Source organism: Macaca nemestrina, chromosome 9, assembly GCF_043159975.1.
Source record: "Macaca nemestrina isolate mMacNem1 chromosome 9, mMacNem.hap1, whole genome shotgun sequence".
NCBI classification, from domain to species: domain Eukaryota; kingdom Metazoa; phylum Chordata; class Mammalia; order Primates; family Cercopithecidae; genus Macaca; species Macaca nemestrina.
This window is the reverse complement of record NC_092133.1, coordinates 34401375-34426922: the sequence shown is the minus strand read 5'-3', so window position 1 is coordinate 34426922 and position 25548 is coordinate 34401375. Positions and strand designations below refer to the sequence as shown.

At 42.6% G+C, this 25548-nt stretch overlaps 1 protein-coding gene across 2 annotated transcripts in view; it reads left to right on the top strand.

The window, feature by feature from the left end:
- Nucleotides 1–25548, top strand: part of LOC105478422 (cyclin and CBS domain divalent metal cation transport mediator 1) — a 67631-nt gene that overhangs the window by 6468 nt on the left and 35615 nt on the right. For both annotated transcript variants that reach the window (XM_011735692.3, XM_011735693.3), the window contains exon 2: nucleotides 24797–24940. In XM_011735692.3, coding sequence (XP_011733994.1) covers nucleotides 24797–24940 — 144 coding nt within the window. The remainder of the gene's footprint in view (nucleotides 1–24796; nucleotides 24941–25548) is intronic.

Genomic DNA, 25548 nt, shown 5'->3' with positions numbered 1-25548 from the left:
GCTAGAACGCTCTCCTTTGCATTCACCTCATCCTATTAATCATTGTCTTAGTCTGCATAGGCTGTCATCACAAAATAGCATAGACTGGTGACTTAAACAACAGAAATTTGTTTTCTCACAATTCGAGGCTTCAAAGCCAAGACCAAGGTTCTGGCCAACTCAGTTTCTGGTAAGGACGCTCTTCCTGGCTTGCAGATGGGTGCCTTCTCTCCATGGCCTTTCCTCAGTGCATGCCCACAGAGAGCAAGAGGTTCTGGTCCTCCCTTCTTAGAAAGACACCAGTCCTGTTGGATTAGGGCCCACCCTTATGCCCTCATTTAATCTTAACCACTGTACTTCCTTAGAGGCGTCTCTGGGGATTGTTAGGGCTTCAACATACGAATTTTGTGGGAAGACAAGCATTCAGTCCATAACAATCACCAAAGCTGGTCAAATAATTGGATGCCAATATTGCATCCAACTGCAGTCATATGTCATTTTGGTCAATGATGGGCTGCATGTACAATGGTGGTCCCATAAGATTACACTAGAGCTGAAAAATTCCTATCACCTAGTCATATCCTAGCAGTCATAACACCTAACATCGTCGTAAGGCAACACATTACCTTTACTGTGTTTAGATATGCAAATACTTACCATTGTGTTACAATTACCTACAGTATTCAGTACAGTAACATGCTCTACAGGTTTGTAGCCTAGGAGCAATAGGTTATAACAGATAGCCTATATGTGTAGTGCACTATATCCTCTAGGTTCTGTGTGAGTACATTTTATGACGTTCACACAATCATGAAATTGCCTAGCAATGAATTTCTCAGAGAGTGTCTCCATAGTTAAGCAGTACATGACGATTTCTTAAACCTGTACATAATTTCTTCCACTATTTCTTCCACTTAGTTATTCACTGATTTTATTCAACAAATAGTTGTGTTGGCACAGTGGAGAACACCACCAACATAGTCCTTGTCTGCATAGAGCTTCATTCTAATACAGGAGACAGAAATTAAGCAAACAGGATAGTGATTAAGAACATAAGATTTGGCCGGGCGTAGTAGCTCACACCTGTGATTCTAGCACTTTGGGAGGCCAAGGCAGGTGGATCATTTGAGGTCAGGAGTTAGAGACCAGCCTGCCAACATGGTGAAACCCCGTCTCTACTAAAAATACAAAAATTAGCTGGGCAGCAGTGGTGCACACCTGTAATCCCAGCTACTCAGGAGGCTGAGGCAGGAGACTTGCTTGAGTCTGGGAGGCAGAGGTTGCAGTGAGTCAAGATCATGCCACTGAACTCCAGTGCGGGCAACAGAATGAGACCCTGTCTCAAAAAAGGAACATAAGACTTACTAAAATGCCTGAGTTGATACTGGCCCTGGGCAAATTACTTAACTGTTTATGTCTGTTTCATTATTTCAGATGAAAATAATACTAATATTTACTCATAAGATTGTGTGAAATATTAAGACTATTGCATTATGCTAACTTACTACCTGTCATATAAGTACTAAGTAGATGTTAGCTATGATTATTAAATATAAACACAAGTCTATTACTCATTTATGCAAATGCCTCCTAAGAAGTTACACTTTTTCACATTTTTGTCTCCCTCAAATTCATTCTCTCCAGTGCCACTAAAATAATCTCCAGTAACATCACTGCTTAAAACCCTTCTGCAGCTCCCCACTGCCTACGGGAGAAGAGCTAAGCTGGTAAGGCAGCCAGCAATGCACTCATGACCTGCTTCCTGCCCTCCCCTTCGGCCTCATCGCTCACCACTCCCTGCCACAGCTTTACCCTCCAGCAACGCTGAACTCTGTGGTGCACTGTGCTATTCTTGTCTTTGTCCCTTTATTCACACTGGACTTCTGTCAGGAATATGCTTTGCCTGACTAATTCATTGCCAGCTCTTTAATACTCAGCTCAGAGGCCACCTCCTCTGGGAAACTTCTCCTATAAACCCCAAAATACAAAAATAGATGTTTTGGCCAGCTTCATTGTTTTATGTGCATATCTCAATCATTGAACTAACAAGCTGTACTATCAGTGTGTATTTATAAGTGCCTCTCACCCATATAATGAGCATCTCCAGGGCAAGACTATCTTATCTATCTTTGTAGCTCCAGCAGCTAACGATGGATATGACACATAGTACATTTTCAATAAACGTTTGTTTAAAGACTGAATGGATGACTAAAGGAGTTCAACTTTAATATAGTGGAAGAGATCTGCAGAGCACTAGTAAATGAATTAAATCATTTTGCACTATGCAGCAGAACAAATCAAACTTAGACGTTTGTTAGTGTTAGAAGAAAAGTGTTGCATATATTGTTTCTCAGTTTATTTAGGTACATCTATTAATATTTATTACAACAATTTCTTTTCACATGTAAAGCACTGTGCTAAGAGTTAGGGGTATGAGATAAAAATCTCTGTTCCCAAGAAGCCTAGAGCATAGTGGATGAGTAGCACTTCCCTTTGCAAAGCTAGAAGGCAAGCTGGACACTCACCTTTCCCATGACTTCCAGTGACCTTGAACTTACAAGTCACGTCTCAGTATATAAGTACAGGATATGGGTAAGACGGACCTTGGTACATAAAGCATTAAAATGAAAGTGCTATACTAGAAATGCAAAAATGCAATGGGAACATGGAGGATACAATAACTATGACTAGGTGGCATTTTCTTTTTTTTGAGATGGAGTCTCACTTTGTCGCCCAGGCTGGAGTGCAGCGGCATGATCTCGCCTCCCAGGTTCAAGTGATTCTCCTGCCTCAACCTCCCGAGTAGCTGGGACTCCAGGCATGTGCCACCATGCTCGGCTAAATTTTTGTATTTTAGTAGAGACGGGTTTTCACCGTGTTTCCCAGGGTGGTCTCGAACTCCTGAGCTCGTCAGGCAATCTACCAGCCTCGGCCTCCCAAAGTGCTAGGATTACAGGTGTGAGCCACTATATCCAGTCATATTTTGCTTTTATAAATTTTTTACTGAAGTTTATCTTTCTATAATTTATACAGAAAAAAATTTAAATATAGAATAGTAGAAAAAAGAAGTATGAAAATCATGTGAGGATAATCATCGCACTGTCCTGAAATAGTAACTCAATATTTTGTCATATTAAAAATATATTGCACATAATAACAATCTTAATGAAATTCTTAAAAAGAAAACAAAGGAAAAACCCATTGTCCTGCCATCAAGCACAAATCAAATGTCCCATTCTAATCCTAACAGTGATTTTCTTATAGGATGGTATTTTTGCTATAGTTTCCTCAGGGTTGAGTTCTATAATTTGGGAAGACTAATTTTAAAAATGGAGCCGTAGAGATTTATCATACTTCTTAAATTTACTACTCTATTATTGGATTGCTTTTAGGAGACACCGAGTCCTGTATAGACAACAGGGGAAAGAAATAAAGCTTTGTTCTGAAGTCAAAGACTTCTGAGTAATACAGCACTGACTGACATTTAACTCAATTAAACATTTTAGCTTTGCTGGACTAGTAACACCATCTTTGCAAACAACAGAGCACAACTCATGTATGCTAGGTTGTTCCACCTATGCACTAGCATGGCTGTAACACAGTCTACTGCACAATCCCTACTCAGTCTTTGCTTATTCATTGATTCATTCAGTAAACATTTTTTGAACTCCTGCTTTGGGCCAGGCATTGTACTAGACTCTGGAAATACAGTGGTGAGGTAGGCAGACATTATGGAGCTAAAAATATCCTCTTCCATCTTTGGTCTTCCTGCAAGTGGTCTGTTGCCTAAAGTAGGGATCCCCAACCCCCAGACTGCAGACCAGTACCAGTTTGTGGCCTGGTAGGAACTGGGCCGCACAGTGGAAGGTGAGCAGTGGGCAAGCATTACTGTCTGAGCCCCACCTCCTGTCAGATCAACTGGGGCTTTAGGAGCGAGAACCTTATTGTGAATTGTACATGCAAGGAATCTAGGTTGCATGCTCCTTATGAGAATCTAATGCCTGATGATCTGAGGTGGAACAGTTCCATCCCCAAACCATCCCCCCTCCCACCCCAGTTCGTGGAAAAATCATCTTCCACAGAACCAGTCCCTGGTGCCGAAAAGGTTGGGGATCTCTGGCCTAAAGCGTGTCCAACCAGCCAGTAAGTGCTCCTGGCCCAGACACACAATGTGACCTTTTCACTGCAGAATAATCTAGTCCAAAAAGCCAATGTTTTACTTTACACTCCAAATGCTGACCTTAGCTATTTTTTCAGGAAGAATAACCATTCCATTGCTTAATTCTATAAAAACCTGCCAAAACATTAGTGCTATATTCTTTGTCTTCCATAAAAGAAAATAAAATTTTTCATTCACAATTACATTTCACTGGTGTAAATAGACATATTACATTTTTAAATGTGTTAAATGTTGCTAAGTAATAATTAGTAAAATGTATAATGAGATGCTTACTTTCTAAACAATAGAGCAAACAGTAAACAAAGCGTAGTCCATTGTAATACAGAGAAAGAATGAAAGGAAACGAAAAAGGGAAAGTAATTAATATTCAAGATGATAAACTTGTGGGGTTTCTTCCTTTAAACATTTTCATTGTGATTGTTATAATATTGTTATATTCTTTTTTTTCCAGCCTGGCAAAAGAAATGCCAGGTAACAATAGAATCTGAACTGGAAGGGGCACTAATAAAACCTGTGAGAGAATCTCATTCACACTTTTTTCCAATTTAGTTATCTTTTCCAGGCCATACCAGCCTTCATTGTCAAACTTTATTTATCTATCTAAATCCCACAGGCTGCAGTTAAATTCCATTTTTTCTATTTATCATCCTTTGTGAGTATTCTTTTATTTGAAGAATATCATAGCTCATCTCAATTCCATTTTTTAGCTGCCAAATACATTTGATTGTGTTTCTCGCTCCCTTAAAGCATTTGGGTGTCTCCGAGGAAGGTCTGTGGGTTTTCCTAGTAGTACTGTCTTAAACTGAGTTCCTTCTAGGCCCATGTCTGGGGATTCTGAGACCTTCAATAACAACTCTAAATTCTCTTTTTATTTGCTGCTGTTATGCTGCTTTTCAAAATGAGATTCTCCTCAATTTTATTCTTTTCTTTTCTTTCTTTTCCTTTCTTTCTTTCTTTCCTTCCTTCCTTCTTTCCTTCTTTCTTTCTTTCTCTCCCTCCGTCCCTCCATCTCTCTTTCTCTCTGTCTCTCTTTCTTTCTTCCTTTCTCTCTCTGTCTCCTTCCTTCCTTCCTTCCTTCCTTCCTTCCTTCCTTCCTTCCTTCCTTCCTTCCTTCCTTCCTTCCTGTATTGAATGGCCATTCTTCCCTGTCAGGCCTGTGTTAGGCACTGGGGATGCAGTGTGGACAAGACCGACACCATTCCTGCCCTCCTAGGGCTTGCAGTCGAGTAGGAGAGAGACACCAAGCCATAAATAATTACAAATTGTCCTAAGTGAGTTGAAGAAAAAGTATAGGGAGCTCTGAACATATAATAGATAGACTTGGTCTTATAGGTAAAGATAGACTGTCCCTCACCAAGTAGTATTTGAGCTGAATCCTAAAGAACGGTGAGAAGGCATTCATCAGAGGAGGAGCTTCCCAGGAGACAGGAACAGACATACAAAGGCCCTGAGGAAGAAGAGCCAGCATGGGTGCCATGCCAGGCTCTTGGGCTGTGTAACATCCAGGAGGGAAAGTACCACCTCTGCCAGCCACCCTCCCATTTTCCCCCATTGACTCTCAACATCATCTGGGCAGATCAGTTCAGTAGCATGTACTGAGTACCAGGCTCGGCAGATAGACATCGATATAAATGCAGTGCTGACCCTGCCCTCCAGGAACAAGAAAGAAGGAAGGGTCATGATGGAAATGATAATACAAAGCAGCCTGGGGTCCAGGCAATGGAATCCAGAAATTCACCACAGAAAACATCTGTGGGTGAAAAGGAAAGGGAGAAATAGTCCTTGGATGATCTGAGAAAACTTTTCTGAGAAAGTGGAATTTCAGCTCAGCCTTAAAAGAAGGAGAAGGACCCTGCTAAGCAATTATGAAGGGAAAGAACGTTCCAGCTGAGGCAGGAGTTTGAGGTGAAAAAGAAAGGCAGAGAGGGAGCTGACACTGTGTCTGAACACTGGGAAAGCCATTATCATAATGCTGCTTTTATTCCAGCAAAATGGGGAGCTAGGCAGCAGGAGATATTTGTCAAACATAATTTTGTTTCCTTCAAATGCTAAAACCGTATGTTTTCACCATTTTTGATGGTGATATTTCTGAAATGTTTTATACCCATTCCTGCCTTCCTTAACAAAGGATTCTAAATATAACTTAATTTTTTCTTGATGACGCAGGATCATGATCATGAGAGTGTAGTTATTTTATGCTGTATTCCCTATTTTTTACATTTTTCTCTGTCCTCTGGCTAACAGCTCTTAGTTCTCTTTGAACCTGCCTCCAGCAAATCCCTGCTCCACCATTCTCCACAAACCCACTCTTCCTGTGTTCATCTCACTTATAGTTTCTGTTGCACTGATAAACTAAGTGAATACCATGTTGAGAATCATGTGCCTGATATACAGTATGCTTCAATCAGTACTCGTTGGTTAAATGATTTTGACTATAAGCCTAGGGCATGGAGTCAATGGAGAGACCTGGGACAGTTCTTTCTGGGACCATATTCAAAACAGTGGGAAGTCAGACCTCCAGATAATGGGTTGTTACTCTGCTATTTTTACAGTGTTGCTTAGCAAGCCAAACCACCAACTGGCTTAGATTCTAGTGACGAACAACTATTTTTTCATGCCCTAGTGCTGTTGGTTACCATGGTGCTTTGGATGACACGGTTGGCTTTTTTATAATTGCCTTTAGTGGCTCAAGAAGTTATTTTGTGATAAAGGTGTTGATTATTTCTGATAAAGTAGAGCAGGATAATTACTATAAAGCACAGCCTTTTTTTTAAGCTACAGAAAGGGACAGTTTTGCTTTTCCAAATCAAGGTGATTGCTGCACGATTGGTAGAATAACATTTTTGTGTTTCTCTTCCTGATTTAGTAGAGAGTGATTTCACTTGATTGTATAGGTTTAAAAAAAAAATCTAGCATGTGTCAGGGTAGCTATTTCTCATCTCATTCCAAAGGAGGCTTTCAAATATTAAGATACAAAGATTAGGAGCTCGGAGCCCTTCATAAACACAGGAGGCTCTAACTGTTAGCACTGTTAAAATTCTGGTATATATCATTGCAAAGAAGTACCCTGTGAAACCAAACTGTTTTATAGCCCAGAGCTGTTTATAAAAGCATAGAATTTTAGAACCAGAAATGGAACCTGGTCCCACCTTTTTTTTTTTTTTTTTTGAGGTGGATTCTCATTTTTGTCACCCAGGCTGGAGTGCAGTGGCACGATTTTGGCTCACTGCAACCTCCACCTCCCAGTTTCAAGCAATTCTCCTGCCTCAGCCTCTTAAGTAGCTGGGATTATTGGCACCCACCACCACTCCTGGCTGATTTTTGTATTTTTAGTAGAGATGGGGTTTCACCATGTTGGTCAAGCTGGTCTCAAACTCCTGATCTCAGGTGATCTGCCCACCTCAGCCTCCCAAAGTGCTGGGATTACAGGCATGAGTCACCGTGACCGGCTGGTACATCTTTTATGACTGAGAAAGCTGAGGCACAGAAAGGACAAATACTAAAAAGAGCAATGATAATCCCTCATAGTTGCAAAGGCATTACGTTTATTTATTGGCAAATGTTTTTAATGGCCATATAAACAAATATCACAGCCATATAAACAAAATGTCCAATTTAATAATTCATTTTGTGCTCACCATAAATGTGAGGTCAGCATTTTTTACCCCTGTTTTGTATATGCAGCACCAGAGATCTAAAGACAGAAGTGTCCTGCTCAATGTTAGTGACAGAGGTGGAACCAGAACTCACATGTCTGACTTGCCATCTCAGACCATGGAGTCATGGACACAGACAGAGGGGCCCAGAGGCCTGAACTCAGATCCCAGCACCTTCGTTGACTAGCTAGGACTGGGGCAGTTCACTATATCACTCTGAGACTTGTCTTCCTTCTTTTTTGTTTTGTTTTGTTTTTTTGTTTTGAGATGGAGTCTCCCTCTGTTGCCCAGGCTGGAGTGCCGTGACATGGTCTCGGCTCACTGTAAACTCTGCCTCCTGGGTTCAAGCGATTCTCTTGCCTCAGCCTCTTGAGTAGCTGAAACAAAATGAAAATTAGCTGGGCACCTGCCACCATGCCCAGCTAATTTTTGTTTTGTTTTGTTTTTTTTAGTAGAGAGAGGGTTTCACTATATTGGCCAGGCTGGTCTCAAACTCCTTACCTCAGGTGATCAGCCCGCCTTGGCCTCCCAAAGTGCTGGGATTACAGGCATGAGTCACTGCGCCCGGCCTATTCCCCTTTTAAGAAGAAAGAAGATAGGCCAGGTGTGGTGGCTCACCCCTGTTATCCCAGCACTTTGGGAGGCTGAGGTGGGCGGATCACCTGAGATCAGGAGTTCAAGACCAGCCTGGTCAACATGGTGAAACCCCATCTCTACAAAAATATAAAAATTAGCCAAGCATGATGGCGGGTGCCTGTAATCCCAGCTACTCAGGAGGCTGAGGCGGGAGAATCACTTGAACTGGGGAGGTGGAGGTTGCAGTGAGCTGAGATCATGCCATTGCACTCTAGCCTAGGCAACAGAGCGAGACTCCATCTACAAAAAAACAAGGAGGGGTGGGGGGAATAGTGATACTACATTGTGAGTTTACTGTGAAGGCTGAAGACAATTCCTGTATAGCCCTAAAGAGACTCCACCATTTGCCTCTTACCTCCCTGATCTAGTTAAATGAATTGTATACAGTTAGTCATCTTGTATAACAAGTTCTTTCTCTCTCTGATCCAGCCCATGTAAAACTGTATATAATAAGAAAACAAAATTGAAAGCTGTTTACTTTGGGTAGGGCCCAGGGGATGAAAATTGGGCCGTGGGAGGTTCCTTCTATTTCTTTTATCCTGTCGTCAGTTAGAATTCAGTTTCCTCCCCCATCACTCTGCCCTTCCTCAGACATCTCAGGCAAATAAAAAAACCTGACCATATAAACAAATATCACAGCCATATAAACAAAACTCCTCAAAGCTCCAAGCAGTCTACTAAAATAAAATATCAGGCTAAACATAGGAAGGCTTGGACTTGAAGGCATAAGTGTAGCGAGAAGGTGGAATTGTGACTCCTTTCCCCCTCCCAGGTCAAAGCCTTTCTCCTCCCTTGCTAATCACTAGGGAGGTGCCAGGCATTAGCTCAGCATGCCTTCCTGCAGCCTCTAGGCATTTACAGAATATGTGCCCATTGCCATTAACACATCAGAGACAGTAAACCTGAGATTTGGCCTGGAATGCGGAGTCTGCATTGTGTTGGAAAGAGCACAAGATCAGGAGGCAGACAGACCTGGGGTTGTTCCTGGCTCCATCACATACTAATATTTGTCCTCGGATAAGTCACTTTATTTTTCCAAATCTCTATTTACTCATCTATATTTTAGTAATAACAATCTCCCTTTTGCAGAGATATGATGAAGACCAGAGGTAACATATGTACCCAATGTACAGTAGGTATTGCAGAAACTACTATGGCAAAAACTGGGAAATGGAGTCTCAGGATTCAGCTTGGTTCAGATCAAAAATGATGTGGAGAACACTGAAGAATCTGTAGGCTGTCTGCAGCTGCAATGAGAACCTTCAAAAGTGTGGATTTCAAGATCATCTCAGGTGTCTAGCGTACTTCGAATAGTGCCCCTGAGAGTCCACATGTCTCTCTTCTCGCAGGGACTAGCCTAGACGGACCACACTCCCTGGCTGGCCCAGAACTAAGTGATGACTAAAGTTGGCCATATTTGCCTTTCAGTGTATCATCCTCATATCTGAGGTTGGTTTGTGTCCTGAGAATGACACCATCTGCCAAAGCTTAGCCAAATCACTCTGGGTCACCATGGGATTTTTAAGCAGGGGATCCTGGGTATGGTTAGTCTGAACCTAGAGAGAGAGTCAAACTGGCCACCCAGGCAGTCTCCAAGACCAGTTCTGTATCTGAGAGGCCTGAGCTTAATGTATCCAGCCTTTTCTAGTTGGGTCTTGAAGCTTTCCACAAATCCTAGCCAGGGCCCAGTTTTGGCTTCACCATTTATTGGCTGAGTATTCTTGGACCAGTTATTTTATTTTTGTTTTCTTTTATATTTTTTAATTTAAAGAAAAAATTTTTAAGAGATGGGGGGGTCTTACCATCTTGCCCAGGGTGGCCTCAAGTGATCCTCCTGCTTCAGCTTCCCAAAGTGCTGGGATTATGAGCCACCACACTTGGCTCTGGATTGCCTCTGGACCAGCTATTTTATGAATGGAGAATAAGCATGATACGTTTTGACATAGTAGTGGAAAAGAAGGCAAAAAATATACCAAAAAATCATGGGAGCCTTTAATGCAAGGGAGAAGAGTTCAGAAATGATCCTGCTTAGTCTTATGTGATCCTCCTACATGTGATTGAGGTGGGGAGTAACCTCACACATGCAGTATTTGGGGGATCGTTAATCTGGTTTTGGTGTACAAGATGTATTAGAGCTAGAAAAACCAAAAGGATGAATGGTTAGGATATTGGTGCAATTGTCCAAGATGGGATGAGGGCATAGAAATTAAGGACACTTTGAATTAGAAGAGGGAAAAAAAATCTCTTAGACTTCATTACATACGAACACTCCTCCTCAGTCTCCTTTACTGGTTCTGCCTACATCATATCCACTGATGTATCTTCAGCACCTGGCACAGTGCCTGCCCATAGCAGATGCTCAAATATTTGTTCCATGAATTGCATTTCTGTGACCTCTAAATGTTACAGTGCCTCAGGGCTCAGAAATTGAACTCTTCTCTGTCTACTCTTGTTCCCTCGGTTATTTCATTCATTCTGCCAAACTTGTCAACATGAACTCCAGACTTACATTTCCAATTGCCAGTGAACATCTCCACTTAGAGGTCTAAAAGACGTCTCAAACTTAAACCTGCCCAAAACTGAGCTCCTACTCTTTTTGCCAAATATACCCCTTAAGTGATCCTCCCACCTCAGTCTCCTTAATAGCTGGGATTACAGGTGTGAGCCACCATGCCCAGCTAATATTTTTAATTTTTTATGGAGATGGGCTTACACTATGTTGTCCAGGCTGATCTTAGAACTTCTGGGCTCAAACAACCCTCCTGCCTCAGCCTCCCAAAGTGCTGGGATTCCAGGCGTGAACCACTGCACTGGGCCTTATGTCTATTCTTAACACAGCAGTTTAGCAAACGAATGCAGAAGCAGAAAACCAAATACTGCATGTTCTCACTTATCAGTGGGAGCTAAATAATGAGAACACGTGGACACAAAGAGGGGAACGGCAGACACTGGAGGAGGGAGAGGGTTAGAAAAAAATACCTATTAGGTACTATGCTTAGTACCTGGGTGATGAAATAATCTGTATATCAAACCTCTGTGACACGAATTTACCTATATAACAAACCTGCACATATACCCTTGAACCTAAAATAAAAGTTAAAAGAAAAAAAAAAAAAAACACAGCAGCTAGAGTTCCTTTTAAAACATAAGTCGGCCAGGCATGGTGGCTCAGGCCTGTAATACCAGCACTTCGGGAGGTGGAGGCGGGTGGATCACGAGGTCAGGAGCTCAAGACTAACCTGGCCAAGATGGTGAAACCCCATCTCTACTAAAAATACAAAAAAAATTAGCCTGGCATGGTGGCAGGCACCTGTAATCTCAGCTACTTGGGAGGCTGAGGCAGAGAATTACTTGAACCCGGGAGGCGGAGGTTGCAGTGAGCCAAGATCACGCCAGTGCACTCCAGCATGGGGGAAAGAGTGAGAGTCTGTATCAAAAAAAAAAAAAAAACACACACACACACACATAAGTCAGATCATATCACATTTTTGCAAAACACACACACACACACAAAAATGTTACAATGGCTTTTTTTTATGTCACTAAAAGGAAGACCCAAAGTCCTTACAAAGGCCTTCCTGGCTCTGTCCCATCAGCACCTCCCTCACCCCTCAACTCCCTGACCTTGGCTCCCACTACTTTCCTCTCCCACATTCTACAGCCACCGCATTGGCCTCCTTGCCATTCCTTAAGCACATCAGTTACACTCCCAGTGCATGGCCTTTACACGTTGTTATACTGCAGAGATCTCCACAGGGCTCCCTACCTCACCGCCTTCAGAGCTTTATTGAAACATCACCTCAGGGAGTTCATCCCGGGTCTCCACTCCCTAAAATTGTAACACCTGTTCTCTCACTCCCACACACTCCCTCGTCACTCTTCCCTGCTTTGCTTTCCCCTTAGCACTGTGCTATATATATATTTTTATATATATGATGTGTGTGTGTGTGTGTGTATATATATATATATTTTTTTTTTTTTTTTTGAGGCAACGTCTCACTGTCACCCAGGCTGGAGTGCAGTGATGCAATCATGGCTAGCTGCAGACTCAAATTCCTAGGCTCAAACAATCCTCCTGCCTCAGCCTCCCAAGCAGCCGGGACTACAGGCATGCGCCACCCCACCTGGCTAATTTTTTTTTTTTTTTTTTTTTTGTTGAGGCAGAGTCTCGCTTTGTCGCCCAGACTGGAGTGCAGTGGCCGGATCTCAGCTCACTGCAAGCTCCGCCTCCCAGGTTCACGCCGTTCTCCTGCCTCAGCCTCCCGAGTAGCTGGGACTACAGATGCCCGCCACCTCGCCCGGCTAGGTTTTTGTATTTTTTAGTAGAGACGGGGTTTCACCGTGTTAGCCAGGATGGTCTCGATCTCCTGACCTCGTGATCCGCCCGTCTCAGCCTCCCAAAGTGCTGGGATTACAGGCTTGAGCCACCGCTTTAACTTTTTGTAAAGATGAAGTTTTGATTCATTGCCCAAGCTGGTCACAAACCCCTGGGCCCAAGCAGTCCTCCTGCCTCAGCCTCCCAAAGTGTCAGGATAACGGGCTTAAGCCACGGCACCCAGCCTTACACTATATATTTTACATATGTATTTGCTTTATTATTTCTTACCTCTGCTTACAAGAGTATAAGCCGCAGGAGGAAAATGATTTCGTGCATTGTGCTCATTGCTGCATTTCAAGTGCCTAGAAGAGTGCTCGGCACGTGGTAGTCATTCAGTAAGTACTTGTTGAAAGAATGAAGGAAGAAGAATTGAAAGAATGTGGGGATTTGTTTCTAAACCGACATAAAGGAAAGATAAAAGATGACTCTTGGGTTATGACTTAGGGTAACTAGAGTTAATGGTACCATTTACTGTAGTGAAGACGGAGGGAGAGCAGGGGGAGTGTGTCAAAGACGGAGGGAGAGCAGGGGCAGTGTGTCTTGAAGATTAGGAGTTCCTATTTGGTTAAGTGATTTTGACAAGAGGACCCCTCAGGCAAACTAAAACAGGACGGGTGTTCAGAATAGACATTGAGGCCAGGTGCAGTGGCTCACACCTATAATCCCAGGACTTTGGGAGGCCAAAGTGGGCAGATCACTTGAGCTCAGGAGTTCAAGACCAGCCTGAGCAACATCGCAAAGCCCCATCTCTACAAAAAAAAATAAAAAATAAAAAAAAATAACAGCCAGGCCTGCTGGCTTGAGTCTGTTGTCCTAGCTACTCAGGAGGCTGAGGTGGGAGGATCCCTTGAGCCTGGGAGGCAGAGGTTGCAGTGAGCTGAGATTGCACCACTGTACTCCAACCTGGGCAACAGAGTGAGGCCCTGTCTCAAAACAAAAAAAAATAGACACCTATGTTCAGATATAAATCCAGCTCTCAGGAAAGAGGTGATGGTGATACTTAATAGGCTTTGCTGGGATCTTTAATCAACAGGAGAGATGAGCAGAAGATCAAGGACCGGAGCAGAAGTTCTTAACTGCAAGTGCCCATTAGAATCACCTGAAGAAGTTTTAAACATTCCAGGGTCCCAGCCTCATCCAAGATCAATTAGATCAGAATTTCTGTGGGTAGGACATAGGCATCAGTAGGTGACTCCAATGTGTAGCCAGGGTTGAGAATCACTGAGTCAGAGTCTTTAAGATATATTTATCTATAGGTGAGGACTGTAAAAAGAAATCCACAATGGAAACAGAAAAGTTCCAGTCATAAGGGTGGGAAGAGAAGTAGAGTAGTCTTGACCAGGTTTTCTGATACCCAAGTGTGCCTAAGAATCACCTGGAGACCTTGAGGAAATGCAAATTCTGATTCAGAAAGCTAGGATGAGGGCCTGAATTTCTGCTTCCCTCACAAGCTCCCAAGTGATACCATGTTTCCAATCCAAGGACTACACTTTGAGTAGCACATATCAAGAGTAGTGTTTCGGCTGGGCGCGGTGGCTCACGCCTGTAATCCCAGCGCTTTGGGAGACCGAGGCAGGCGGATTACCCAAGGTCAGGAGTTCAAAACCATCCTGGCTAACACGGTGAAACCCTGTCTCTACTAAAAATACAAAAATTAGCTGGGAGTGGTGGCATGCACCTGTAGTCCTAGCTACTCGGCAGCCTGAGGCAGGAGAATCGCTTGAACCCAGGAGGCAGAGGTTGCAGTGAGCCGCGACTGCGCCATTGCACTCCAGCCTGGGTGACAGAGCGAGACTCAGTCTCAAAACAAAACAAAACAAAAAAACAGCTATCTGGACCCGCAAGATCCAGATTCTGTAGGGCAGGAATGGGACCTCAGATCTTGCATTTTGAACAAAGGCCCAAGTAGTGTTCATGCTGCTACTCCAAGGAATACATTTCCATTGGTACCGAGTCACCAAGACCAAGGTAAGAAAGAGGAGACACTCAATGCTGTCTACCAAGTGAATAAAAGATGCTGCAAGCACACCAGAAGAAGAACGTAGCAAAAGCCACTATATTTGATAAGGTGAAGGTCACAAGTGAGGCAGAAACCATAAAACCATAAAACGATTTTGCTTAGTTCTCTATTTCCAAGCAATATGCTTTCCTCCTAGCTTTTATATTTTATCTTGGGAACAGTTACCAAAGTGCTGTAGCTATTTTTGAAGAAGAGAGGAAGCAAATCAATTATTTGCCTTTTTGTTCCCCCAAGGCATCAGAGGTATGCTAATGGGGTCCTTGAGAGCTGTTCTCTATGGATGTGCCTAAGCCATGTAGAAGAGATGAGGCTATATTTATTAAAGACTTTGGAAGCTATTTTAGCTTCTTCAAATATCAAAATATAGTTGTGATGTTACTGTCACTGCCTTTCTGTATATTTTCACACTTTTATTTATTTCAGGCTCCAGGTTATATGTGCAGGATGTGTAGGTTTGTTACATAGGTAAACGTGTGCCATGGTAGTTTGCTGTACCTATCAACCCATCACCTAGGTATTAAGCCCAGCATGCATTAGCTATTTTTCCTAATGTTTCCCTCCCCCCACCCCACCCCACCCCCAACAGGCCAGGGCTTTCAACCTCAATAGTATTGATGTTTGGGGCCAGGTAATTCTTTGTGGTAGGGGACTGTGCTGTGCATTGAAGGATGTTTAGCTTCATCCCTGGCCTCTACCCACCAAATGCCAGTAGCATTCCCTGCCCTAAGTTGTGACAACCCAGATTGTCTCCATACATGGCCAAATGTCCCCTGGGGGGCAAAATCACCTCCATTTGAGAACCACTGCTTTAAAAGCAATGCCTGAAAACCTCATCTTCTAAGAAATCTGACTTGTAGTTTAAGTATGTCGATATGAGGTAGTGATGATAAAACCTTAGGTAGAACACTGCCAGTAACCAGTACTACGACTGCCCTTTGAATTCTTGCAGTAATGGAAAACACTAATTTGACCTTCTGTAATGGGTAATTTTACTGACCTCAAATGTGCCAAGAGCCTAATAGGTAATGTGGTATCTCAAGCGTGTCTCAGAGGAGATTGGTACAGAAGCCACAAAGAGACCCTCTCCCAAACCGTTGAAGAGTCAATGACTACTTTTTGCCCATGTCAACAAAATACTACAGCCACTCACAGGATATAAGATACAGCATTAATCACCTTGCCACTGCAGCTACCCTTTGTTTTGGGAGGTTCTTTTCATGAGTACTTAGCATCTTGTGACCTTTAAGCTAGGTATACCAAAGGGACCAGGATTTACTAGATGTCTCAGTACTGATTTCTCTTCCTCATAATCATTGGACAAATCTTACCCAGAAACCAGTGGTTTTCAAACTTTAGCCTGCATCAAAACCACCTGTAAAGCTTATTAAACCACAGATCACTGGACTATGCCCCCAGGGATTCTGATTCACTAGGTCTAGGGTTAGGCCTGAGAATTTGCATTTTTATTTTTTTATTTTTTGAGACAGGGTCTTGCTCTGTTGCCCATGCTGGAGTGCAGTGGTACAATCACAGTTTGCTGCAGCCTCAACTTCCCCAGGCTGAGGTAATCCTCTCACGTCAGCCTCTCTAGTAACTGGGACTACAGGCACATGCCACCATGCCCAGCTAATTTTTGTATTTTTTTTATAGAGACAGGGTTTCCCCATATTGCCCAGGCTGGTCTCAAACTCCTGGGCTCACCCCGCATCAACCTCCCAAAGTGCTGGGATTACAGTCATGAACCACTACACTCAGCCAGAAATTGCATATTTAATTAGTTCGAGTGATGTTGATGCTGGTGGTCCAGGGATCACACTTTGAGGACCAATGTCATAAGCCAAGGTAGTAGTTCTCAACTTTGGCTGAATGTTAGACTCACCTGGGGGTCATTTTAAACTATTGACGCCACCCCCTCACCAATGAAATCAGAATTTCCAGGTGTGAGATCCAGTTATATTAATAGACTATACTTAAAACTTCTCAGGTAATTCTAATTCACAGCCAGCATTGAAAAACCATTGAACTAGGTGAGATGCATTCCAAAGCATTGAGAGTGGAGGGTCTTACCAGGTGGCCCTGTTTCATAGAGAAAAGATAGATCACCAGTAAATATCAGTTAATCCTAGAGAAGTATGACTCCAACCCCTCAGGCTTCATTGAGGATTATTTCTCCTGTTCTACCCAAATGCATCTCAACACTGCAGTCCAAACAAGGTTCAAATCTCAGTTGCAGATCATCTTTGTTGTGTCTCATCAAGATGTGGGCAGGATTGGAGCCAGAGATTGTAAATCAGAGGCTGGGCTGGGAAGAAGTAGTCAAGGCTTGAGGGAAGCAAACTAAGGCTTGAGGAGCTCACAGCTGGTAGAAATCAGGAAAGGCCATCAGGACAGTGCTGGGCTTCTGTTGAGGCTGAGCACCAGGAACATGGCAGAAAATCAAGCCAGAGGCCAAAGAGTTTGTAGTCACCAGATCCAAAGTGAGACACCAGTGAGCCCAGAGTTAAATATGTTCTTTAGACCTCAGAGACAGATGTAGCCTTCATTTTTAGAAAGTGCATTTTCATAAAACCCACTGTTCCTTTACTTTTCAACTCAGGCCAGAGATTTCTCATCTATTGATGTTCAATGGCACAGTAGTATGCTCAAGAAACATGTAAAAATGCCTCATAAACTAGTATCATTCAAGAATTTTCCACCCAAAGAAGTACCTTCTGCCTCTGCTGAATCTTTATGAGATACATTATGCCCTTGGACTTAGCAGGATTAAAGTTTGTCACTTTCACTATTTTTAGCAATTGGAAGGGTGACTTTGCCAGGGCCCCAATTGTTTTGGACCTGACTCAAGACTGAGAGTGTGTGGAGCAAACTTAGCTTAGTCTGCTCTTCAACATCTGTAGCTTAATATGACTTTACCATGTGGTCTTGTTTGCAGTAATGATCCTAAGGGAATACAGTCTCTGCTTCCACTCTGCCGCCACCAGCACCTCCTCGCCAAGGAAAATGCCCACCAAATGAGACAGAACCCTTTAATGGAAGTTGGAAACAAGATTAACTTGTTTAAAAAATATGCACAAGACACATGTCTCAATAGATTCCGGAGAAAGCTGAGAGCCTGTCCAATCATTGATTCACACCATGAGGGGTACAGGAAGTCCTGAAGAATATCCAACTTCGGTGCTCTTCTGTACTCTGTATAAAGCCTCCTCACAAACTATGAAGTTCTGTATAAATGATATTCTTCTTCATTATTAGCCTAAATTATTTCACAGGCATCTCACTTTTCTAGAAAGTTGGAAGGAAACTGAGATCGGACTAATAGTTGTGAGAAGGCATTTGAGAAGTTTTGCTAGTTTGTAGAGCGATGGCTCAACAGAAAAGGCCACAGTTCTCATTCACATAATCTTATAGGAAGGCAGAAGAGAAAAACCAAAACTTAAGCCACTTTACGACATATGCCATTAGGAAGTAAAGGTAGAAATAGTGAACAGGTAGAGAGGAGAAATAATGTGTGTTAGATACGAGCATTTTCCCGGAGAAAGATGGAAACACTTGGGATATTTGAGCCCCCACTGCCCCAGTGGGACCCAGTTTAGGAGTTGTAAATATTCACAAGTCATCCCCGAGAGTTGATGAGGTTTCTGAAAGATGTGAACCCACTATGTCCCAGGCCAACAGCTCTTTGTTCTCATATTTTCCCTCTCCTGTCTGTGATCAAGCCCTCATCCCTTTTCACCATTTCCACCTGCACAGAACTCACAATATGGTGCCTTCTCCCCTATTTCTGGTCTCCCAGTGGCCTCACCTGTGGGAGACCATTTTTACTCTCCACACATCCTAGAGCACAAAATGATAATGTGTGCTGTAAATTATTACCCAAGTCCAAACCAGCATTTCTGTCATTTCAACTCATTCTCTTTATGAAGCAGTCCCTACTTTTACTCAACTTGTGTTGTAGGTTGTAACTTTCAGCCACACCAACTTCCTGCTCATTCAGGCATGGATTTTTAATTTTTCCAATTGGCTTTCTTTTTAAAAAATAATAGCTTCATTGAGATAAGATTCACATACCGTAAAACTCATCATTTTAAAGTGCACACTTAATGCATTTTAGTATATTCAGAGTTGTGCAAGCATCCCAACTAATCTAATTCCAGAACATTTCATCACCCCAGAAGAAACTCTGTACTCACTTAGCCATGCCCCACACTCTCCTTTCCCCAGCTTCTGGCAACCATGATCTACTTTCTTCCTCCATAGATTAGTCTGTTCTGGAAATTTTACATAAATGGAACCATACAACATAGGGCCTTTTGTGTCTGGTTTCTTTCACTTTGCAGAATGCGTTCAAGGGTCATCCATGTTGTAGAGTGTACTTCATTCCTTTTTATGGCAGGTTAATATCCAATTGTATTGATATAACACATTTTGTTTGGAATCATTTGGATTGTTTTCACTTTTAGTCTATTAGGTATAATACTGCTGTGAATATTTGTGTACAAGTTTTTGTGTGGACATATATTTTCATTTATCTAAAAGTAGAATTGCCAGGACATGGCCGGGCGCGGTGACTCAAGCCTGTAATCCCAGCACTTTGGGAGGCCGAGACGGGCGGATCACGAGGTCAGGAGATCGAGACCATCCTGGCTAATACGGTGAAACCCCGTCTCTACTAAAAATACAAAAAACTAGCCGGGCGAGGTGGCGGGCGCCTGTAGTCCCAGCTACTCCGGAGGCTGAGGCAGAAGAATGGCGTAAACCCGGGAGGCGGAGCTTGCAGTGAGCTGAGATCCGGCCGCTGCACTCCAGCCTGGGCGACAGAGCGAGACTCCGTCTCAAAAAAAAAAAAAAAAAAAGAATTGCCAGGACATTTGATAATTTTGTGTTTAACACCTTGAGGAACCACCAGACTATTTTTCAATCCCACCAACCTGAGAGGTTCAATTTTTTCTGCATCCTAACCAACATTTGTTATTGTCTGTCTTTTTTATTATCGCCATCTTGTGGGTATAAAGTATCTCATTAGCATCTTGATTTGAATTTCCTTCATGATGACAATGTTAAGCATCTTTTCATTTGCTTATTGACCAATTGTATATCTTCTTTGGAGAAATATCTGTTCAAATCCTTTGCTCACCTTTTAATTGAGTTGGTTTTTTATGTGTTGTAATATTTCATTATATATTCTGGATATAAGTCCTTTAATGATTTGCAAATATTTTCTCCCATTCTGTGAATTGTCTTTTACCTTTCTTGGTGGTGTACTTTGCATAGATGTTTCTAATTTTGGTGAAGTCCATTTGATCTATTTTTTTTTTTTTTTATTTAATTGTGTTTTGGGTGTCCTAAGAAATCACTGCCTATGGTAAGGTTTTCTCCTATTTTTTTTTCTAAGAGTTTTATAGTTTTTACTCTTATATGTAGGTGCTTGATCCATTTTTAGTTCATTTTTATGTATAGTATGAGGTAGGCATCCAACTTCACTTTTTTGCATGTGGATATCCAGTTATCAGCTACTAGTTGTTGACTTCTCAATGTTAAGCATCTTTTCATGTGCATTGACCAATTGTTTATCTTCCTTGGAGAAATATCTACTTAAATCTTTTGCCCACTTTTGGAGTTGTGTTTTTAAGAGTTGTAAGATTTTGATTTGTATTTCCTTACTGATGATATGCCAGGTGCTATTCTAGATTCTGAGGAAACAGAAGTAAATGGGACGTAGCATACCTGTTGCCTCTCAGGGAGCTTACCCTCACGGGTGAGGGTGGAGATCACATATAAATAGAAAACAACCAGAGTGAAATAATGTGTGTGCGATGCCTAACACTGTGCCTGGCCCCCAGAGTGTGCATAGCAAAACATAGCTTCAATAATAATAATAACAGCTATCATTGTTATTATAAATGCCAGTACAGAGATGTGTGCAAAGTGCTGTGGCAGGAGGGAGTGACTTGCGCTTGTCTCAAGATTGGCTTCACATAGGGCCACCCCCCGGGCACCTCTGGGGCCCAGGAAGGGAGTAGGGGAGGTGCAGGCATAAGGCTCTAAAAGACCAACCTTTCATGAGTGTGTGTGGTATGTGTGTCATGGAAACAGCTGGTTTTCTTGTCTCTGTGAGTGTCAACTCGGAATAAGGATTGTGATTGGCAATTCCCATCCCGGTCTGTACATAAGAAGAAATGGCTTCCTTCATTTGTTTGTAGAAGATCTTGACAGGCTTTGGAGGGAAGCTCAGAGGCCGAGAGTAAATAATAAAATGTTTCTAAATAGCTTACCTGGGCACATTATCTTAAATATGATATAATTAGAACTGAAAGTCTCTGTTCCTTGGGGATAACACAGTGTGTCCTCAAACTGAACTTTCAGAGTATACAGCAATGGCGGTTTTTCATGTGGAAATTATCGTGCTCTGCAAAATATCAAAAACTGTTCATTTAATTTCATCATATGAACAAATTATCTTAGTGGTAGGGAGTGTGGCTGTATTATATGTATTCCAGGGTTCATATTACAAAAAAAATCCAATTATAGGAAACAATTTTAAGAAATCACTTTTCCAAGGCTTTTCATTATACTAGTCATTTGTTTTGTCATCTGCTAGTACATGTTAGCAGAAAAGTGAGAATCAGTGCCATAAGTTAATAAAAAGGTGTTAGAAATGAAAAACTTTAAATTGAGCACATTCTAACAATTAATATAATCTATTTTAAGCTACAAAGTACTTTGGCCCAACTGGGTAGGATGTAGTTGTTTCCAGGAAGGATAATTTTAGAATCACTGATTCAGGATTTAAATTTTAATTTAAACATACTATTATATTTTATCAAAAAATAAAGGCTTTCTTTAGTATCCAGTTTTAATATCACTTATTGTATAAATTATGAGTTTTTATTCAGCCTTTGGTTCATCAGGCACTGATTGGCTGTCCGATATATGGAGGGAACCTTATTTAAGTATATGATCCTTTGTTCTAAAGTAGTTCATGATCTGAGGAGGAAATGCTGTCTAGTGTAGGACACATACATTGCTAGTTACAGGAAGTAGCAATTTGTGATAAATGCTGAAATAGAGAGGTTGGTTCAGATTCAGAGTGGGGTAGATCTGGGGGAGCTTTCTTGGAGAGCTGGTACCTGGGCTAGAGCTCAAAGTTGGCAGTAGGGGAGATGGCGGCAATGGGGAAGAGAAATCGAGGAAGTGGTAGTAACCTGGTACACATGGAGTGTAGAATGATTGGGGGATGTAGCAGCGCACACAGTTAGACAGGGAAGAGCCATATTGTGGAATCTTGATGATATTATACCAAACTAATGAGCCTGGACTTGATTCTGTAAGCAGTAGGGAGCCATAGAGGGTTTTTGAGGAGAGCTGTAACATAATCAGATCAGTACAGAAGTAGGCTGAAGGTTAGGTTGAAGGCGGGGAAGAAATTAGAGACCATTCTTGGGTGATACGAATGCCATCTTTCCAATTTCGTTTTAGTTTAAAAACTCCAAGGGGTAGATTTCAGATATTTGATACAGAAGTTTATTTACGTTTTAATGGTTAATTATGCCTCCTGCGAACTGATGACTCCTCTTGACTGATATTTTTTAGCAATGGCCAAGGAAGAGTTTATAAAGGGTACTAATAAAGCATGAACTTGCTTTTTATTGTTTTCCATAATAACATCTGAGTCAGTACCCCCAGATTTTCTCCTTAAATGTCTCTGAGCCAAGGAAAAGAACCAACCAGATTTTCATTTTAGAAAAAGGACCAGGAGGCCGGGCACGGTTGCTCACGCCTGTAATCCCAGCACTTTGAGAGGCCAAGGTGGGCAGATAACGAGCTCAGGAGATCTAGACCATCCTAGCTAACACAGTGAAACTCCATCTCTACTAAAAATACAAAAAATTAGCCGGGCGCGGTGGCAGGCACCTGTAGTCCCAGCTACTCAGGAGGCTGAGGCAGGAGAATGGCGTGAACCTGGGAGATGGAGCTTGCAGTGAGCCGAGATCGCACCACTACACTCCAGCCTGGGCGACTAAGACTTCACCTCAAAAAAAAAAAAAAAACAGAGAGAGAGAGAAAGGACCAGGAAATGTGTCTATACAGCAGAAGAAAACAAACTGATATGAAGCAGGACTGTTAGACAAAACTTCAGTCCCCAGGTTAGTACTGTACCTAGTTACCTGGGTTTGCAATCCAGCTCTGCTCTTACAGGCTGTGTAACTTCAGACACGCCACTTAACCAATATGTGCCTCTGTTCTGTTATCTGTAAAATGTGGAGAATAGCACTTACCTCAGTGGTTGTTATGAGAATTAAATAGATAAATTTAGAGTTCTCTGGCACATAGTAAGACCTCAATAAATGGAAACTATTATTATTCAGTCATCAGTCAATAAAAATGAAGTCTGCGAAGTCTCTGCCAGTGACATCTTGTAGTTTATAGTCTTTTCACATATTCACTAGGCCATTGGAGCTCCACAATCACCTTATAGGTCCTGATTATTCAAGCTACCATTGCTACTGACAAACTACCCCAAAACTTAGAGCCATAAAACAACAACTATTTTATTATGCTCACAGATTCTGTGAGTCAGGAATTCCAAAGAAGTACAGCGGGAATGGCTTATCTCTGCTTCAGTGTCTGGGGCCACAGCTGGAAGCTGCTTGAAAGGCTGGGGAGAGGCTAGGCGAGGTGGCTCCCACCTATAATCCCAGCACTTTGGGAGGCCAAGGTGGGAGGATCACGAGGTCAAGAGATCAAGACCATCCTGGCTAACACGGTGAAACCCCATCTCTACTAAAAATACAAAAATTAGCTTGGCGTGGTGGCAGGCACCTGTAGTCCCAGCTACTTGGGAGGCTGAGGAAGGAAGGAGAGAGAGAGAGACAGAGAGAGAGAGAGAGAGAGAAGAAAGAAAGAAAGAGAGAAAGAAAGAAAAGAAAGAGAAAGAAAGAAAAGAAAGAGGAAGGAAGGAAGGAAGGAAGGAAGGAAGGAAGGAAGGAAGGAAGGAAGGAAGGAAGGAGGGAGGGAGGGAGGGAGGGAGGGAGGGAGGGAGGGAGGGAGGGAGGGAGGGAGGGAGGGAGGGAGGGAGGGAGGGAGGGAGGGAAGGAAGGAAGGAAGGAAGGAAGGCTGCCTGGCTGGGGAGTGAGTGAGACAAGGGGCTGGATCAGCTGAGACTGGCAGATCCACTTCCAAAACGGCTTCTTCGCCAAGCTGCTGGCACATAGGTGGGAAGGCTGGAAGGGTGGGCTCAGCTGGGACTGGCACCTAAGCACCTACATGTGGCCTCTCCACTATGGTGGCCTCAGGGTAATAGTCAGACTTCTTACAATGTTCTTGCAGCAAAAGCCACATGCTTTTATGACCTAGCCTCAGAAATCTTATAATGGACATTCATTTCACATTCTCTTTTGGTTGAAGTAGTCACAAGCCCACCCAGATTCAAGGGAAGGGGCTGTAGACCACACCTCTCCATGGGAGGCATACCACGAAGGCCATGTTTTAAAATCACCACACTGGCGTTATTTCCTGATTCTAGATGAGAGATGGTAATTCGGTGGAGATTAAATGATTTGCCAAGGGATAGTAACTGGGATAGTTAGTGGGGAAGGGGGCTTAGGGGAGGAGAATGACTTTTACCATAATTCTGACTCTAAATTCTTGCTCTTTCAATTTGTATATATTATATCAGCTAACACACACTTGCTAATATGTAAAAGTTCAAAGAAAAAAAAATCAACTGGTTTTGAGTATATTCAGTAACTTCCCTAAATAGAAACACAAATTTAAAAGAATAAGGTTTGCATTTATAAGTCCTTGCATAAAAACTTCATATTTTAAGGAGGTCCAGGGATGAGTGCAGTCCTGAGATTGGTCAGACGCAACTTTGTATCATTTTTCTCACAAAGAAAAATCTATGAAGATGTCCCCGATACTTAACTGTGATTTCATTTGTTCTCTAGGAAAATCTCATCTGGCCATTGTCCAGCGGGTGAATAATGAGGGAGAAGGAGACCCTTTCTATGAGGTGATGGGCATTGTCACACTGGAGGATATCATAGAGGAGATCATCAAGTCAGAGATCCTGGATGAAACGGATCTCTACAGTAAGTGCACAGCCTTGGCTGTTCCCAGGGTCATCTTATTTCCCTCTAAGACTCTCAGGTAAGGCCTTGTTTGATTTATAGAAAGGGTGTCAGGGCAAACTCTGTGCCCTGATGTGTGTCAGCCACTTATGCCAGGTGCTGCTGTGGCAAGATACCCTAGCTGGAATCACTTCTGAGTCACTGGGAACATGCTAGCTAAGTGTTTATCAGGGGGGAGGCTTCAGGAACTGAGCCAAGACTATGAAAAGGAGACCTCCCAGCCTTTGGGTAGAAAAGGGACTATAGGAAACACAGTGTTCCCAGGACGGTGCCCAGAGGCCTCTCTGCCCTTGTTTGTGTCCCCTGTGTTCTTGTTTGGTTGCTTCATCCACCTAGATGCAGACCCCAACAGGGGTTCCACTCACACCAGAACAGCAGTGAGCAGTGGAGACGGTCATGAGATTGCCTACTCACAACCTAAGCCAAAAACTGAATATTCCTTCTTACACACTTCCCTGTCCTCTTATGCCTTTCAGCCCACCACCCTGGGTTTCTGTTCTTTCCCTGCCACTAGAATCCCTGCTCTTGTCTCTGTTTCCTTCTTTCTGGTCTGCTCCCCATCCTAACTC